The sequence below is a fragment of the Bombyx mori genome, chromosome 15 (genome assembly GCF_030269925.1).
Source record: "Bombyx mori chromosome 15, ASM3026992v2".
NCBI lineage: Eukaryota > Metazoa > Arthropoda > Insecta > Lepidoptera > Bombycidae > Bombyx > Bombyx mori.
In genome coordinates this window covers 4,994,510-5,014,699 of record NC_085121.1, presented here as the reverse complement: position 1 = coordinate 5,014,699, position 20,190 = coordinate 4,994,510, and the positions used below count along the sequence as shown (strand labels likewise).

Genomic DNA, 20,190 nt, shown 5'->3' with positions numbered 1-20,190 from the left:
CAAAAGTGGCAGTTCTCTGTTCCGTTTTTCTAATTGGAAAGGCGAAGATGTAACACCATACTGTCTAATCTTTTGTAAATTATGTTTTATGAAAAATGACATGGAGCAAAAGGAAATAACTTGATTAATTTGAGCCGTTAATCAATTAAGAAATGAAACGAGATAATATTATCTCATTTGTAGAGCCTTTAATTAATTCTATATAGAATTAATTAGATATATAGAATTCTATACAGAATTACTTAAAGGCTCTACAAAATAGTGGTCATTTATTGAATTTTTTGGAGATCCTTAGAAGTTATGTCTAGCGGCCTTGTTTCATTTTCCCACAATTGTGTCCTTTTACAGATGCTAAACAGTAAACGACCATCACTACACGTTTAAAACTATAAAGACACTAAATTATAAAAAAAAAAAATCACAACTCGTAATCCTCGCGCTCTCCCGCCCAACCGACTGCATAAGGTCCCCAGTCCCCAGTTGACTTGTTGTAAAATAAAATAATTTCATGTTGTGTTTGAAGATGTCTCTATTCCACATTCTCTAATGTATAATATGTGATATGAAACCGCCAATTTATAATTTGTCTATTTTAAAGGCAAAGACAAAATAATTTTTGGCCTATGGTTATATTACTGGGTTATTAAATCGATATCACGATGCTTAATTCGACCAAAATAATCAAATGACGCAAATAGTCAAGAAGTAAACAGATGTATACTGGATTTTGAAAAACATAAGCTGTAGGTATATAGATTCTGATTCTGAAGATTCTGTACTCGTTTAGACAGTACGTCAGTGTACCCATTAGCCGCTTCATTGCCCCGTAGACTACCAGTCTGCAAAATTCTGCACCTTATTATGCCCCGTAGACCACAAGTCTACTAGATTTAGGACCATTAAATTGCCCGTGTGGACTAGTGGTCTACAAGCCCTCTTGACTTGACCTTCCTCTAGTTTTATGAATATTATCCGTCTTGCTCGTTCATTAGTGTGTTTATATATATCTTTCCTGCTTCTTTGATAAATTTCCAACCAAATAAAACCAATAGACCGTATTCCAGTCCTGGAAAAAATTATAAAAAAACAAAAAACAAAGTTGAAGTTGTCATTTGCAAATGTGTGGTTCGCGTGTGCTGTGATATAAGTGTCGTGCCGCATTGTGAAGAATTTTAATACTTACGGTGAGTATTTTTACTTGATTTTTTATTATTATCAAGGTAAGTAAACTACTAAACTGTAGAAATAAAGTTTTCAGCGTGAAACACAAAATTTGTCCTTTTCTGAACCCGATAAAGTTGACGGTATATTTTGGGCGCGCGCTTCCCGGCTAACGTAATAGCTGCCGACGAAGTCCTTCGGAACGTGGTAGGACCGGAAACCGATCTGCTTCATTTTGACTGGCGAGGCGAGCCGGAAAATTTTGAGTCTGTCAGGGAAGCATTTACTGTGCCATCTACTGGACCAACGTTTGATAACGCCGATTTAATTCCCTTAGATGTTTTTTTCAAGATTTGGGATGCAGATATTATTGCTTACATCGTGCGCGAAACCAACCGCTACGGTGCTCAGCTAATAAGGTCGACCATTCCATCCAAGCCAAATTCTAGATTAAGCCGTTGGAAAGACGTCACCAGTGACGAAATCCTACGGTTTTTAGCAGTTTTGATGTTACAGTCACTAGTTATAGATTATGTGGAGCGCGAATATTGGTATGCCGTGATTGAAGAACTCCAAATAGGCAATTTTAAAGAAATAATGACTTATAACCGTTTCATCGTCATCAAACGTTGTCTCCATTTTATAGACAATGCCACTTTGCCCGTGCCGCCTACCAAACTCGATAAAATCATCCCCATCATAGAGCACCTAAACAAAAAATTTAAGTCTTTATACGTACTAGAACAAAATATAGCAATTGACGAGTCACTCCTTCTTTGGAAGGGGCGCCTCTCATTTGCGCAAAAAATTGCTACAAAAAGAGCTCGAGTAGGTATAAAGTCTTACGAGTTATGTGAATCCAGGACTGGATATTTATGGCAGATCGAGGTCTACACGGGCAAAGGGCACGCACATGTGGTACAAGACGGGGAGCCGGAAGAGCGCGGGCAAGAGTCTGACGAGCCGGAGAGTGCCACGGCCCAGATTGTGCTGAACTTAACGAGACCACTTTTTGATAAAGGCCATACATTAATAATGGACAATTTTTATAATGCGCCACTTTTGTCTCGGATCCTAAAAGTTCAGCACAAGACTGATTCGATGGGTACTCTACGACTTAACAGAGAGTTTGTCCCCGAAGCTCTTAAAAAAAAAACAAAAAAAAACATGAAGGAGGGCGAGGTGGCATTCAGCACAACCAAAGACCTCAGTGTGGTTGTGTGGATGGACAAAAATATTGTGGCAATGATTTCTTCTTTCCATCCCATAGAAGTCGGCGGCATTGAAAAATACGGTTATTACCGGTACAAACCGCAAGTTGTTCTTGATTATAATTTCTCAATGGGCGGCATCGACCACAAAGATCAAATGCTGTCTGCCTATCCCATTGAGAGATCACGTAACATAATCTGGTACAAAAAATTATTTCGCCGACTTTTAAATGTATCGATGCATAATGCTTTCGTAATGTTCAACCACAACCGCACTCACGCCCTTCGTCACCGTGAATTCCGCCTGCAGTTGGCAAAGCAACTGCTGCAAAGCAGCAGATCAGCAGCACCTTCCCGGTCTTTAGCACCGGCAGCACGACCAGAACCAGCGGCATGCATACGGGACATGCACTTGCCAGGAAAAAATACAAAAAAACAGCGCTGCAAGCTCTGCTACTCTGCCAAAGTGCAGCGCTCGACGGTGTGGCGGTGTACCACCTGCAATGTTAATCTGTGTATCATAGGATGCTACACCGTATACCATATCAATCTAGCGCAAACGCCCGCCGTTTAGTGCAAGTTGTTTTTTGTTTTTTTGTTTACTCCGGATCCGACTACCTAGTCTACGTCAGAGTACGTATATAAAATCAATATACATAAGGTCGAAATAAATAAAGTCAAAGTGCCGAAATTCGAAATACATAAAGTATCAAAATATATAAGTTCCAGTATCTGTTGTTCTGGTCATCATCAGACCCTGGAAACTTTTTACAGAGAAGTTGCTACATCTCTGGAAGTATTTAGATGAAAAAACGACTTCAATAACTTGTTCCGTTCCTCAGTTCCAGTATCTGTTGTTCTGGTCATCATCATACCCTGCAAACTTTCCACAGAGAAGTTGCTAAACCTACGGAAGTAATAATTAACTTTAGGCATTTTGGGATGGGTGTCACAGATAGTCAACAACAAACAAAACCGACCGACAAAACTCCGGATCAAGAAAAAATAATGTTCCGGATCACACTCGCTGTGTACCGAACCTTAAATATTGGTGTAGCCCGCCGATTTTGTTGTTTACTCTTGAATATGTTTTTGTAATACAGTACAATACACAAGTGTGATATATTTTTAGAAAGAGCTTGAAATGTTCTATTTGGTATGATTATTCTTGTTTTTACATTGTCTATTTTGTAGAACAAAAAATATGTAAAACTACAAAGATTTCACTGTGCGAATGAGACCTGTAGCACTAATTTTAACATATTTCAGTAATGGCTAATGCTATCGATTGTATTTTTGTATATTTTGTAAGAATGTAAGATAGCCCATATTATACTACTTAAATTGTAGGCCTAAATGTGATATTTGCGCATCTGTGATGATAAAAGTTTGTCTAGAATTACGGCTTGCGCCGCCAAATTTTTATGCAAAATAAAAGAGCTGTAAATAAATATTTTTGTAGGAACAGGTGTATGTTTTTATTTAATATCCTCATGTTTATAGTATATATATTGTAATGAAAAATAAAAAACCCTATGTTATCGCTTTAATTTTTGAGGTATGATCGTTTAAACACAAATCGTGCTCAAAAACGCACTAGCTCTGTGTTCAATCTATGATAACTTTACACTGTAGTCAAATATTGATAAACAAAGCACTTAAATAAATAGCTTTGTTCATTCTAAACATAAAAAACATAACACTTGACAGGGTTCTAATAACAAGTTGAGTCACAATAATAATTAATGGTTTCGTCGAACTCGAGCCACGCCACACGGCACCGCGCTAAGTAGCAAAAACGAATGGGCAAAATAGATTCACGGCGGTCGGTAAACGGGGCAAAGTAGCGTACAGGTCGAGGGGCGGGCGGGCAAGCGAGCGGGAAGTTGCTTATCGATAGTCTAGTTTTGTCGAAATTAAATTACTGTGATACTGTTTATGGTCCCTGTTTACTCTCGAGAACTGAAAAATTAATACAACGCATTCAAAATGCCTGTGCCAGGTATTGCTTTGACATTCCTGTGAGAGGACACATAACGGAAACATGAACCTAGGTACTTGTATGAGAAGTTAGATTGGAGAAGTACTCAGTACAGGTATGGCTCACGAGCTACTGTTAAGCCATTGTTGACGCCCAAATACAGAACAGCTGCTTTTCGGGGAGCGTTTAAATACGCAGCTACGCATTGCTGGAATGATCTCCCACCACCTATTCGTCACATTGTAACAAAGCATGGCTTTATTAATCGTTTAAAATCTTCGATCAATAATACTACTAGATTCGCGATTAGCGCTTCAAAAGCGGCCCGAAAAATAAGACCACAAATAAATTTGTGGTCTTATTTCAAATTAGTATGGTCCAATCATAGCCAACACTAAGACGTCAAAACGCTGCACTGCGCGTTCAAAAACGGAGTAAAAAACCACCGTAACACCAAGGTTTTGGAAGGAATATCTTTTTTTGGTAAATTTATATTATTAAGTGTTTTTCATAAAATAATAAACACAATTATATTGTAAATAAAACACAATTTACGAATATTGTAATTGTTTGGCCAATGTTTGCAACAAGGCACCAACTATTGTAACAAACATCACCTATTCTTGGACAGGGAATGCATAGAGTAGTTTTGTTATTTTATAATGTTATTTTTGTTTGTAGATTTCCTAGTAGCCCCTTGTCGCTGTGCACAATGGATATATATTGTCGCGAAAGAAAGAGGAGAAGAAATATAGAACTCTTATAAAAATTCTAGAATTGTTCAATGGTGGTGGCAAATCAATGCAAAAAAGTATTAAAAAAACTTTATAATATGTATGTGTAAATATTTTAAGCGTATATGCTGAAAAGGATTTGTTTTCTGGGGGAAACGAACACAGCCATAAAATAAGCCTAAATTAAACTGATTATAGAAAAATTCATTGATATAAGATTACATTATATTTGTAAAAAAGAAACCGCTCATATAAAAATGACTTCTAAAAGACAGCTTTATAACAAACTGAATCTGTTTAAAGTTAATTAAACCTACATTATTGTTTTAATAACTTCTGTATAAAGAATACGTGGAAAACATGTTTCGTGTTTCCTTTCATATTTTTTTTACTTTATTCAATTTTATTTTTTATCACCTATTTGTTGTAATAGCGGCAATGTAAAATATTATCTACTACTTTTTTGAATCGGTCAAAAATAGTTGCGACCATACAAAACAAACCTAAAACAAATATGTATATTCTGCAACTCTATGTCTTTCAATACTTACTGTGTTCTGAGCATTGAAATGTAATACCAAGAACTACATCTAGTTCCACAATACAATAAGCACGAAATTTTAAACAAATATTTTTAACCTTATAAATTAGGCTTTAAGTATCATTTTAGAATAAATATTTTTGTACTGATGACTTTTTATGTTCAAGTGACATTTTAAATTTATTCCATAATATTCTTTTTCTGACGAAAGGACCTAAATACATATATTTTGCAATGGTAATTAAACTTTATGTTTAAGTCTTAAGGTTTATAATAAACTGAAGTCGTTAACATTATTAAACTTTTTTCTAAGAAATGAAGATGTTTTCGTGTCTGCAAACGTGGCCACTGGAGCGTCTTATTTTTGTTCCTGATCCGTAATCTAGTACTATTATTGATCGAAGTTTAAAATCATTTCTTTTGGACTCACAAAAACTAATCTAATTTATAGTATTTATAGTAACTAATTTAATCCTAGCTTGTGAAAACTTCCTTTTATTAAATTTTTATTTTTTTTTATTTTTTTTTGGGCTGCCCACAAGTTGTTATTACTGTGTGCTTATTATGTTTTGTATTCGGGTTCACCATTTAATTTGATTTTTGTTTTGTTTTTTTCTTAAATTTTTGGTTTTGTTTTCGGGATCACCATTTAATTTGATTTTTATTTTGTTTTTTTCTTAAATTTTTATAATTTACTAATTTTACTAATTTATACCATATTCTGAGTATGTACACACGTACGGAGTCTTCATTCCCGCAAGAACCAAAGAGAAACGGGGGTGACTGAAAATCAGCGCTGTTCAATTTATCAACCTTGAACAGCAATAGCTGAGCCACCTCCTTTTACCTTTTTCTCTTTTTTTGCTTTTCTTTGTGGCGGTGTCTACGACACAAGCCACCAGTGGTTAGGACTCCAGAGTGAGAAACCTCCTCACAATGCGTGCAGTATCGAGGATAACTGCTTTCTGTATTAGGCCCTTAACCCAGCTGGATAACGAAAGTTTCTTAAGATGTTGATCGAAACTTTTCGCTATCAAGCCGTGTACCGATACAACTATTGGAACAATGATGGTTGAATCAACATGCCACATGGCGGTAGTCTCGTGGGCCAGGTCTAAATATTTTATTAATTTGTCCTTTTCTGCCTTCACGAGGTTCTCGTCATGAGGAATGGTGACATCAACCAACACTGCTCGACGCGCAGATCGATCTATTATCACAATATCAGGTTTATTGGCAACAATATACCTATCCGTGATAATAGATCGGTCCCAGTAGAGCGTAACATGACCATTATCAAGAACTGGTTGAGGTTGGTATTGGTAATAAGGTACAGCAGAATCAAGAAAACCATATTTCAGAGCAAGTTGTTGATGGATAATCCTAGCCACTTGATTATGTCTATGCAAGTACTCGCCGTTAGCAAACCGAGAACAGCCAGAAACAATATGTCTAATAGACTCTCCCGGACGGTGGCATGCCCGACAAATGTCGACCGTCCCATCCTTTAGTATATATTTCCGGTAGTTGTTCGTCATGATAACTTCGTCCATAATTGCAAAGATAAAACCTTCAGTTTCCCCAAAGAGGTTACTGAATCGTAACCAGGCCACGGAAGCTAATTGGTCTACATCAGGCCCTGTGAGAGCCCGGTAGAACCTACCGTGTAACTCCTTGCTCCTCCATACGGTTATGCGATCTGAAATACTCTCTACCTTCAGCCTCTTCCAATTCCCGTTAGCTAAGGATAGCGGAGTTAGCCCCTTATCGACTGCAATGACATCCCGATACATATTCACGTTCATCTTAAGGAAATATTCCCTAAGGTTGTATATCTCTCGGTTATGTAGATCCTTGGCATTCAAAATACCACGACCCCCACATTTCCGAGGAATATACAACCTCATTACAGACGAACGTGGATGATGCATTCTGTATGCCGTTAACAATCGCCTGACTTTTCTGTCCAGTACGTCCAGCTCTGATTGCGTCCACCTTAGTATGCCAAAGGAATATGTTAACATAGGCATGACCCAACCATTAAACGCTCGGATTTTGTTTCTGCCTGATAAATGGCTTTTTAAGACCTTTATAAGACGACCAAAAAACCGATGTCTAAACGATTGTTTCATATCTGCGTCAACAATATTCAGCACTTCAAACATACCAAGGTACTTGTAAGTTTCCGATTCACAAAGAGACTTGAGGACCACACTATGGTTAAGTAGTAAGCAATCTGAGCTTACAACTTTACCTCTCTGTACATCTATGAACGCACATTTATCAACACCAAATTCCATCCCAATGGCTTTACTAAAACTGTCGGTTATTTTAAGTAAACTCATTAAGTCTGGTTTTTTGGAAGCAAATAATTTGAGATCATCCATGAACAAGAGATGTGATATAGCCTCAGCTCCTCTGCGAAGTCGGTAGCCTAGCGTTGAATCTTTAAGTAATGTACTTAAAGGATTAAGCGCCAAACAAAACCACAAAGGACTCAGACTGTCGCCCTGAAAGATACCCCGCTTAATCCTTATTAAATTCGGGGCAGCAGAAGAAGTCATCTGACCTGGTTGACTAAGAAACGTAGACCATTGACCCATGCATGAGCTAAGAAAGGAGCATAGTATGGGATTTATTTTATATAGCTCTAAAACTCTCATTAGCCATGTATGAGGCACAGAGTCATACGCTTTCTTATAATCAATCCAAGCCATATGAACGTTCCTCTTACTCCGCCGAACTTGTTGAGTAATGGTCATGTCAATGAGTAGCAAATCTTTTGTACCTATTATTATTATATAATATTTGTATTTTTATTTCAGTATGTAAAGTAAAACAAACAATTGCTTATTTACGATTTATTAACGTGAAAACAAACATGCAAGTACATTTTTTTATTATTATTCATCCAGTAGTGTGGTTTTGGTATGCGGTGAATTGATTAAAAATTACACTATTATATTATATAATAATATACTAGAATCGCATGCGGCACTAGTGTGTTTATTTCATAAGGGACGGATCATTTTAGTAATCAAGAAAAAATGCACTAACATTATCGTCAAACTAAAAAGTTTGAAACAAAAACAAAGGTGATGTAACAAAACTTGTAATCATGTTGAAGCAGCCACATGGTCTAATTGCAATATATATATTTATAAACTGTACCTTTTAAACTGAAAGCTAAACACAGCTGGACAGTTGTAACTGTTTTATTATTACAACCAAATAAATTGTGATGAAAGTAGGTATATTATGTTTTAGCACAAATCACAAGAAATAGTTATAAAAGCCCAAATATTCTTTAGAACCTAGGAATTTGCTTAGAAGTTATGAAGTGTCGGCTGCTACATTTTGAAAGCATAATAAATATAAGCTATTTTCGTTCATGAAAAATGAGTTATTCTAAAAAATATCAACAAAACAAAATATTACAGGTATTTCAGAAAAAAAAGTTTTCAACAATTTTCCTCCTAAGTTTTGAAAATTCTAAACATTTTCAGATATAAAAATACTTAAACCCGAGAGAGTACCAAGTGATCACAGATTCTGAAAGGTCCGCTCATTGATCAGTACAAAAGTAACTAATGTTCTGAAACGGATTTACCTATCGCTATATTTTATGAAAGCAGATGCATGCGCATTAGTGTTCCAGAAGATTCGCACAATTATGCAATCCATATTCGTTTGTTCATGTACCTACTGTGTTCTTTATTCGATTCAGTTCAAATTTCGCAGTTACTTTTGCTGTTTGCACTCAAAAGGAAAGAAATACATTAGTGTTCCGCGATAGTGATGCGCGTCGCTAGTGCGTTCCATAAACATAAACTTAGTGTCATTCTCATTCAGTCAAGCAGGGCCGATATTCACTAATCGATAGTTACAATTTGTTAAAAATAAATCCGTGAATATTCGTGTTTTTTTCCGATATTTTATTTTTAGAAATAATAAATTGTGCGAATCTTTTGGAAATGTTCAAATAATTATGCATTTATGCAACTGATTCATTATATGTTCAGTTACAATCTTTGACGGATTCGAATATACCACAAATTCGTTGATAATGTTATGGAAGTTTGAGACCATAGAATGAGCATGTACCTGTTTTCATTGTTTCTAATTATTACGAAGATATGCTATTTTTATCTATCTGCTAAATACATAAAGTTCGCACGTCAGAATTTAATATGTTTTAAATAAAAATGCACAATTAACTTTGGCAGAGTCTAAAATCGTCTAACCGCACAACCTATGAACGACTATTTTAGTAAAAATTTAATAGTCACACGTAAAATCCAAAATACAAAACTACATGCTGACGTGCAAACTTTTTTTAAAACAGCTGACTATCGGCGAAGAATGTTCTTTTATAAAAACCAGAATAAAAGAATTATCGCTCTTTTGGTCACATTGATTTCATTTTATAAATAAATTTTTGTATCGACTTATGAACACAGCTTGTGAGTGAACGCCAGGTGCCAAATTTTTGATTAACCAAAAAGACCCTGTTACGTAATGTTTCAAGCTACATACATAATATACTAAGCTTACCAATACCTAGAGATAAACACTTCATACTTATGTTAATTATACATATATTTGAAGATTAATGCAAAAATATCATAAGTGCATTTAAGGAACTCAAGGAATCAAAACATTAAAAAAAATTATACAAACATAACCGGACTGATGTATTAGTTAAGGAAAAAATACTCGTTTCGCGTTTCGTACGAAAAATGTATGGAGAATATCAATCAAGCCCTCTAACCTAATACTAGCATAAAAAATTCGTGCCTCTTATATTATTATGTAAGCAGAGATCCAAAATCAAAGTTTGCGAGACAATACGTTTAGATGCCCCTAAACTAAGCTAAAGCGATTATTTCAAGGTTACTCTAAAATAATACGTAACTAACTAATATCTCTCTAGGTCCAATATTAACGTCATACAAGTAGATTTACGCAGGTTACGGTACGCATTCATTTTCGAGTCCCATATGACCACGGGTTGCGACATTTGTAGACTGATATTAAAATTCTTACAAAAATTTTCGGACATACTGTTTCCATCTAATTTGTAAACATTATTGGTTTTCAAATATTAGTTATAATACCGAGATATAAATCGATGCGATCGAAATTGATAATTATCGGTGTCGATCGGTAAAGTAAATTGCAAAGCAAAATACAAGTATGAAGTTGCGTTCAGTAGAAGTGTCCCAACGCGAATGCGTCGATTAGTTGGGGCACGTGTTTGTCGACGCCGACAACGTCGAGCACTCCTTCGTGGCTGCCGTCAGTCGTGGACACGCGGTGAGATGCCAAGTTCATCACGATCAATCTGGTAAGTAAAACACATTTTTTATTACTAATTTTAAATTTATGTATTCAATATTGGCACGCGTTTCTTTTTATTGCTTTAGAATGGTGACGAGCATGTGGCCCACCTTTTTTTTTTAAAGCTGAGGAATCCGTTTACGGATGTCCGGTCGAGAGGGGTAACAGACCGGGTTATGTCGGACTCCGGCGCCTCCAGAGAAGAAGAGGAAGACCATATTCCTCCTCTTCTTCCAATTTCTACCGGGAGACTACGCCTTGAGAAAGGGGCGCGAGGCGCTGCGCGGCGTCAACCATGCAGGACCCGCCCCGCAAAACCGACTACCGACTAAGCCCCATCGAGCTCCACCACTCCGACACCACGAAATACGGTACCGCACAGAGCGCGCCGAAGGTTCGCCGTCGCCGGTACCCGTCCTGACAAATGTGGCCCACCCTAACCTAATGGTAAGCGGTTACCGTCAAGAATGACTATCTGCTTTACGGATATATTTAAAGATTTGTAAATAATGTTAAAATAATTTGTTTTTGTTTTTTAGTTATTGTCAAATTTTAAAACTAGACAATTAGCTTATCTAAGCTAATCTGTTTATTGTATACTATCCTTTAATACTATAACACACCACCTATCCTACTTTAAGGAAACCATGACAAAAAGGTTCTCTGAAGTCGAGTTTTAAGGTTATCGTTGCCAAAAGGAAACACGTGACAAGCGGTGCCACTATGGCTGGCTTTAAAAAATCCCGCATGCCGGTACCAAACTTTCAGAGTAAATACGTGTTTACGACCGACTTTCACAATGCAGGTATAACATCAAGTTATAAACGTTGAAGAAAAATATCTAAATTCGCGCAATTACTGGTGGTAGAATTGCATGCACGGGCAAGTATTCTGCCTATTCCTGCTGCGATGCAGTCATGCGTTCAGATTAGCACAATGCGTAGCGCTTTTACAAAAAAATTGAGATTTTGGACTCATCTCTTCTCATAATAAAATGGATTAAAAAATCATGAGATGTTATCTATGAGCTTTAGTACTCAATACTATGTGGGCTGGAGCTTGTTCACCCATCTATGAAATAAAAAGTAAAAAAGTACTAACAATAACTGTACAAAGCTTCAAGTCAATTGGATAAACAATATTTGAACGCAACAGGAACAAGTCAACACTTTAATGGAAACTTCCATTACTATAAATCACTAGCTGTACCCGCCCGCATCGCTGGGCATTTATAATTAACATTATTATTTCTCACCCCCACAAACATTTTCATCATTAACGCCCCCGCAACTGGTGTAGGGAGTCCAACACTCATATAAATATTCCTAAGCCTATACATTAAGTACATGTATTTTCTACGTGGATACCAAGTTTCAGGTCAATTGGATGCATGGTTCAGCAGTTATAACGGAACATCCGTAAAAACCACTGTAAATTTATATATCAGTATAGATCTTATACTTTTAAACGAGCAATTATTCTTGTATATATAATAATCTGAATCTCGGAAACGGCTCCAACGATTTTCATAAAATTTAGTATACAGGGGATTTCGGGGGCGATAAATCGATCTAGCTACGATTTATTTTCAGTTCAAATGTTGTTTTTTTTCGTGTTTTCAATAATCAACTTTATGACTCTTCCTGACATCTATTGGGGAATAATAATACTATTTTTCTTAATTGAGAGCAAATAACAACAAGATGGCGTTATAAAAAAAAACCGAGTAAAGCTCGGTCATCATCTAGTTTACATTAAACTACAGGTTGCGGAGGGATGTTTACCCTGGTTGACCATACTCACTTAGCATCCTTGACGCCGCTGGTCTTCCTGTAGCGTTGGAGCGCTCGCACGGGGCAATGATCGACGAGGTTCTTCTCCGGCGACGGCGGAGGCCCGAACCGTCCTCCCGGACCCCGGCCGCCGCGGTCCTTTTGGTCCAGCTCCATGTACCGAGTAACGCGGTCTACCATGTTGATGAACACGTCGAACTTAACGTTGGACTTCGCGGCCCATTCAATAGGAGCGTCTAGCTGGACGCGTCCGAGATTCGCTTTCTAAAAATATTGAAATCATTAGGATCTACACTGAGAAAAAAATGCGAAAATAACAGTTTATTTGGCTGTTTAATGTTAACTGGTGGTCCCGCAGTAGTCGAAATTCGACTATAATTAATTGAAATTGTAAGTTTGTAGACTAATCTATTCTCAATTTGACCACAGACGTCAAGAACAAAAGTTTGACAATAAATAAAAAATATGCATGCGTGTGTGCGTCAAATACATGGCAGTGTGTGTAATGTTTTTTTTATTGATTTAATGTATTTTTTAGGCATCATTTAATAAACTATTAACATTCTGCACTTCTCTATATTCTCTATAAGTGTGGGAAATGTCATACTCCTCCGTCCGCGCAATTTTCGTAAAAAGGGGTAAAAAGGGATACAAAGTATTTCCTTCACGTATTAATATATAGATATTGCCTAGTTAGACTTAATTTGTCAAAGATAAAGTTTACAACTGTAATGTGTTTAGAAGTCCACTTTTCCATTTGTCATACCGAATTCATAATAAAACTATAAGATATTAATTACTCTGAGAACGAATTCAGCTTCCTCCATGTTCGTAAAGTTCCGTTCGATTGAAACAAATTCGATACCTTCCTCTGAAAATACGGCTAGTTTTACATCTTTCTCGCGTTTTAACAATTGCAGAGCCATGACAATTGCTGTAAAAAAATAAAATGATCAAATTTATAATTGCAACTTATTTCACCTATCTCAAGCTTGGTATGGATATATAGTTGTTTTATAGATAAAATAAACAATATTTTAAAACATACCTTCATGATTTTCGAACTAATTAAATGATTTCAAAACTGCTATTTTTTTATTTATAATTGTTTTGTTCCTCTAATTTGCAAAACTAAAATATGATTAAAGTGTTAATCTGTACCTGCATGTCCTGGAGTTATATGCTTATTGTAGAAGCATTCAGCAAGAAGATGCTTTTTGCTTTTTTTCTCTGTGTCGGTGTCACCAGATCCCAGAGCAGTGGCTTTATTAGCTGCCAATTTACCCTTCTTTGGCACTGTGTAACTCTTGCAGAAATGACGACCTGAACACATTAAATACCCCATTTTTTATTGTATTTAAATGCTTTACCATTAGGCTCTTTTTTTTTATTGCTTAGATGGGTGGACGAGCTCACAGCCCACCTGGTGTTAAGTGGTTATTGGAGCCCATAGGCGTCTACAATGTAAATGCGCCACCCACCTTGAGATACAAGTTCTAAGGGTCTCAGTATAGTTACAACGGCTGCCCCACCCTTCAAACCAAAACGCATTACTGCTTCACGGCAGAAATAGACAGGGTGGTGGTACCAGGGTGGCTGATTAGACATCATCATTATGCCAAGGCGAGTTCTCGTATTTTAAACACGTTATTAAATTTTAATATCTTTGTGTATTTTATCTATTTGACATACGGAACATAGTTACGAAATTTAGTTTTTTGTTAGGAAAGTTAGCTTTTGATATTACATAGTAGCTTCAATATGCTCATGTACTAACAATAGTATTTTTGCAATAACGTGGTTGTTTGACTATTTGATATTTCAAGTTAGGACTTCGTAAATACTAAAAAAAATGTAATGACAAAACTTACCTTTAAACATATGGTGTCTCATATCCATAGTGATCAAGTAACGCTTTTTTGTAGGTGGAGTTAAACACCAGGTTTGGTCAACAAGCTTACTCAACGATGCAAGCACGAGCGGATTGGGTGGCTTGTCAATGCCTAAAATTAAAGAAATAAAAAAATTACAAGTGAAACATTGTTTTTTTTTTTGTTTGTCCTCCCTAAGCTGATAGCCTTGAGAGGCTATTTCAGCGGAACCTTAACTAGTAGGTGAGCTCACGGGGCTCAAACCTGACAACGTTGCTAGCACGAGCCCTAGCAAGAGCCGTGCTTCGCAGAATCTACCACCTGATCGGACCCACGCGACCCCCTGAGAAGATCCGGCGAGAAACTCAGTGGGCTGTGTCTGAGGGTTAATTTACTCATCGAGCCCTTCGTCGCAAGCGACTCAAAAAATTATAACAATTATGTAAAAAATAGTATCGTACGAGGTCAACAATAGGACAAGATAGCAAGAACAAAAAAACTCAACACAATACTGTAATAAGTAGATCCGAAATTATGGCTCTGATGTTACAACAAGTCTGTATTGAGTATACTGACCCCAATTTTTTAGTTCTTTGGGATGTCTTCGAGTTGTTGTCCACTCCCACAGTCCAGTTTTGCTGTCATATATTTGCCGACTGCGACGGCGTTGCTCTTTTTCAGCGGCTACTTTTGCTTTTTCGTGTCTCATTGGTCTGTGAGAACAGTATTGATTAAACGGAATAGAGGAATAGTAATAGGAGAGGTAACATTTTATATATGACTGTGTCATTTTAATTTTGGGTACAATTTATATAACATGGACTGGCAAATTAACATACTAAAACTTTGGAGAAATTTGTTTAATTTTTTTATAAAACATACCTAGTTTTTAGTCTGTAGTCACATTTCGCGATGTACACATGCAGCGGAGTAACATCAGAACTCTGAATGTAATCCTGGTTGTTCAGTAGGGTCAACAATTTTGGAATCAAAGTAGATGTTCCGCTCAAGAAGGCCATATTGTGCATACGCTGGAGGTGGTGCAGTAGTTGCGGTAGAGTGAAGTGAGGTAAAAGAGCTTCCCATACCTGTGACAATATTTATTTTTGTAATGTTACAAAGTATAGAATGCAGGTTATTCTGAAAGATAAATATATATAATGTAAAATTATGTATAAATATGACTGTTTTCGATTTATCAAGATGATTTCTAGCATTTACCACAAACACCATAGATTTATATACTACACAAAGTAGATATGACAAAGTTGTGGTGTTCTGACAGTCTTATTACTACATTCAACAGTGTCACTCACCTATGGATTACAAACTAAAGAGTTACTAAAATGAGAAGTTTAAAATATTGCAATGTTTATTTCAATGATTCGACATTATACCTCTTGAGTTGTCAGCAAATGTCCAGGAATATGGTCAAGGACGAATTTATTCCTCACAATCATCTCTGCAGCGGCTGGAGGATCTTCACAGTGGCGTAGGTCTTCTACTTTTTGAATGTATTCAAATATTTCACTGGTCCCTGGCTTGTCGCCCATCAATTGCTTGGCACGTTTCAGACCAAATATAGCATACTTCACAATGGCGTCACGCACTAAATAAATAAAATAGATGGTTTTACATACTGTAATACTTTTAATTTCGGATATCCTTAACTTACGGAAAATATTTTTATCAAATTGGTTTTCATACATACAGCATAAAAACAGTGTGTTGAACAAACCTTCCCCTTTATCGTCGTCGTCACCTAACGGATAAGACGTCCGATGCATTCGTGTTGAGCGATGCACCGATGTTCGAATCTCAGGCGGGTACCAATTTTTCTAATGAAATACGTACTCAACAAATGTTCACGATTGATTTCCACGGTGAAGGAATAACATCGTGTAATTAAAAATGAAACCCGCAAAATTATAATTTGCGTAATTACTGGTGGTAGGACCTCTTGTGAGTCCGCGCAGGTGGGTACCACCGACTTGCCTATTTCTGTCGTGAAGCAGTAATGCGTTTCGGTTTGAAGGGTGGGGCAGCTGTTGTAACTATACTGAGACCTTAGAACTTATATCTCAAGGTGGGTGGCGCATTTACGTTGTGGATGTACTAACATGGCTCTAGTAACCACTTAACACCAAGTGGGCTGTGAGCTCGTCCACCCATCTAAGCAATAAATAAAAAAAAACTATCCATCGCAGAAATATTTGTACTATATTTTTCTTGTTTTCTTAGGTGGGAAAACTTGAACCAGTAGCATTACTACTTCAGCAAAGATAAAAAATGGCAGTAAATTTGAAGTAACTGTAACATGTGTGACCTAAAGATGCTTGGTGCAAATGGCTAAGCTGGTGTTCAAATCCCACAGTTATGTTGGTATGAACATCAGCACCAGCCAAATTAATATTTTTTCTAATGAAATAGATACTTAAAATGTGTTCATTGATGTGAAAGACTTCCATGATGAACAAATAACATCGAATAATAAAAATGTAACTCATAAATATTATAATTTGCATATTTACTGGTAGACAGTCTTGCGAACCCAGTTAGGTATTTAGTACCATCATTCTGCTGGCAAACATCAATGTGTTCCAGTTTTAAGGGTCTAAAAGCTGCTTTAATAAAAAAAATATTCTGATGTCTCAAGCAGGGCAGTGCAATTCATGTTGATATGTCTATAGACTTAGCACCAGCTGGGGCTTGAACTTATTTATCAATTTAAACAATAATAATAATAACAAACAATAAAAATAAAAATATGATACTTGGTTTGGAATTTTAGACTAGCAGTTATATACATTTCATCCAGTAGGTCACTGACAAACTGACAACATGTAAACTTCTAAAGAACGTATACACCACCTGTGGATAGATTTGCAGAGTACTGCTGATTTATTATATTGTACTGTAAACTTACAAAAGTCATTTTCCGGAACTTTGATGTGTGATTTACGCAGCAATGTCTTATGAGTACGTCCATAGCGTCCTCTGACTCTAGTAATTTCTTTAATGAGATCCATTGGTTTTTTATTTGTGTACCATTGGATTACATTCTTACACCATCCACGGCCATTACCTAACAAAAATAAATGTTATGAGATGTTCAAAACTAAGAAATTTTACATCAATATTTTTTACACAGGCGAAGGAAAATATTATTATACTTATAGACAGTGACTAATATTGAGAAGCTGAAATCTCTTGCCATCAAATACAATAAAGCAAATGTGAACAAGCTATTAACCCGAGGTGGGCTGATAAGCCACTGAGAAGATCCAGCAAGAAATCAGTGGTCTGTGATTATGGGTTATTTCATCATCATCAACTAGTTCGACGAACACGACTGGTGTTTGAGGGGCCTAAAAGCACCGAGAGTGGATCTGGGGATCCAACAAGACATGTTTCGGGCGATGGCGCTTTTGCATTGCCACATCACCAGGATTATCAAGTCCCTTGTTTGTCGAAGTTCTGGCCCTATCTTAAAATATTTATGTATCAATTAATTCTATGTATCAAAATGTGTACTTAATTTTTTTGGTTTTCTGTTTACCTGTTTTAAATAGCCTGCTGAATTTTTGGAATAACAACATCTGTTCTGAGGTAACACATATTTCTGCAGCAGCATTGTATGTAGCCTCCTTTATTGTTGGAGTTCCCAATAGGAGACATTTGGCCAAAGCAAATGCAATTGGTTCGAAACGAGTGTACATGCCATCTTTAGCAACCTGTATTTTAATAATTTTCTTATTTGAATAAAATACACATGTTAACATTATATGATATCTAATAATACTCTCATATTTTTTCTAATTAAATAATCATTATTTTCATTTTTACTACCCACCTTTACAATAAGGTTTATGACTTCAGTATTGTTTGGATCATTTGTCAATGCTTCATTAAGTGCAGTTAGTTTATCGATTTTAAAATAATTATGGGCTTCCCAGCAACCAGGGTAGTACTTGGGAACCTCATTTCCAGTATACAGGTATCGTAGAATTCTACAGCGCAATGCTGGATCTAGTGAATTTTTTTTTTCAGTCATTCTGTTTCAGTGAATTACAGTTCTCGCTTGTTTGATATTGCATACACAATGCAAATTGATCGTCAACTGACCAAGCATCCAGGACTCTGAACAGTTAGCTCGTTGAATTGTAAACCTGCAAATAACGCAGATAGTAAAAGGTGAGCTTACTTTCTCAATAGAATACGTTTTTTGCAGTTTTGAGGCGAAACGTGCACGAGTAAATTGAGGATGTGGCCAGAAAAAAATAACAATGGTGGCGGAAATTTTACTTTCTCGTAAATTGAGCTGAATATTCGAAATCATTAGAATTTTCTACTGCTATAAATTAGTATTCTCTTTCATGTTTTTTCAATGCATCGCTTGATAGTATTTATAAAAGATATGAATTATTACAAATTTACTGACCTTAACCGATGTATTTTCACTCACTCACAGCAGCCACAGATTAGCTTATTAGCTACATACTGTTACTAGTTACTACGTGACAGCAGTACAGCATAGACATTTTTTGGTACAATTTTTCCTTATTAGGAAAGGCAAGGGGATCTAAGCCCATATCACATTATCATGACATTATACATTGATACTTATGACATTTATGTTTGGAGTATTATCTATGCAGTTATTATAAAGCACATTTGTTTTGTTGTAAGGACTTATTAGCTCCATGGTTTATTTACCTAATAAATGTAAATTAAGAGTGTTCAATATTACCTTCAGCGTTTGTGTTAACGTATATTAATATAATACTTTTAGAACCTAATAAGTTATTTGGATTCCAGTTTTCATTTACAAGTTGTGGTATGGTAATATTATAGGGAATGTGAAATGGAATGAAGTTTATTCCATTTCACACTCCCTATACATTCAACAAAGGGAAGAGGTTTTTTCCCCCTACCTATGCTAATAGCCTTGAGATTGGCCTTGGCTATTTCAGCCTCTCCTTGACGTGTAGGTGAGCTCACGGGGCTCAAACCAGGTGTGTTGCTAGCACTGGCCCTAGCAAGAGCAGTGCTTCGCAGAATCTATCACTAGATCGGAAACGCGACCCACTGAGAAAACCCGGCGAGAAACTCAGTGGGCTGTGTCTATATGTTAATTCACTCGTCGAGCCCTTCGTCGCAAGCGCCGGGTTCAACGAAGAAGGTGACCGGTGTTTGTGGTACCTAAAGGCATCGTTAATGGATCGGGAGGATCCGTAATGACGTGTTTAGGGCGACGTCAAGTGTTTACCGTTCGGTCTACAGGATCGGGTATGTAATTCCCGGCGGCCACGAAAAGAGGGTTTTCATGTTGTGCTGCCTTCTCGAAGTGGCGCAATTATGCCGACTGTAGATACTTACTGACCCAGTCAAGCTTCAGGTCATCATGGAGATCCACGTTCCTTAGGTAACATGGTGCTTCGACGGCTATCCTGCAACGGGAAGAGTGAAACTGCTCAGTAGACCAACGGTCCAAATCCAGATTTAACGTATTCTCATTGAAGTCTCTAAAAAAATTTTTTTCGGTCTTTTATCTTATC

The 20,190-nt window shown here is 36.7% G+C and overlaps 2 protein-coding genes, 1 long non-coding RNA gene and 1 other non-coding gene across 4 annotated transcripts; 3 read left to right on the top strand and 1 right to left on the bottom strand.

The window, feature by feature from the left end:
* The first annotated feature begins 160 nt into the window (after window positions 1–160).
* On the top strand, window positions 161–3,837 carry LOC119628403 (piggyBac transposable element-derived protein 4). Its single transcript, XM_038015766.2, has one exon. The coding sequence runs from the start codon at window positions 1,669–1,671 to the stop codon at window positions 2,944–2,946; it is 1,278 nt and encodes a 425-aa protein (XP_037871694.1). The 5' UTR covers window positions 161–1,668; the 3' UTR covers window positions 2,947–3,837.
* Mir2813-1 (microRNA mir-2813-1) lies at window positions 1,595–1,673 on the top strand. Its single transcript, NR_107399.1, has one exon. It is a non-coding gene; the product is annotated as a microRNA mir-2813-1 (primary transcript).
* Window positions 3,838–4,271: 434 nt separating the features above from the next.
* On the top strand, window positions 4,272–5,929 carry LOC134200172 (uncharacterized). Its single transcript, XR_009974969.1, has 2 exons — window positions 4,272–4,836; window positions 5,035–5,929. It is a non-coding gene; the product is annotated as an uncharacterized LOC134200172 (long non-coding RNA).
* Window positions 5,930–8,474: 2,545 nt separating this feature from the next.
* On the bottom strand, window positions 8,475–19,180 carry LOC101738580 (RNA-binding protein RO60). Its single transcript, XM_004928556.5, has 12 exons — window positions 19,074–19,180; window positions 18,486–18,801; window positions 18,192–18,366; window positions 17,559–17,717; window positions 16,030–16,241; window positions 15,515–15,720; window positions 15,209–15,345; window positions 14,633–14,764; window positions 13,923–14,084; window positions 13,562–13,695; window positions 12,772–13,025; window positions 8,475–10,972 (listed from the first exon to the last, which is right to left on the bottom strand). Exons 2-12 carry the CDS (start codon window positions 18,684–18,686, stop codon window positions 10,837–10,839), a joined length of 1,908 nt encoding a protein of 635 aa, XP_004928613.1. The 5' UTR covers window positions 18,687–18,801; window positions 19,074–19,180; the 3' UTR covers window positions 8,475–10,836.
* Window positions 19,181–20,190: the final 1,010 nt, after the last annotated feature.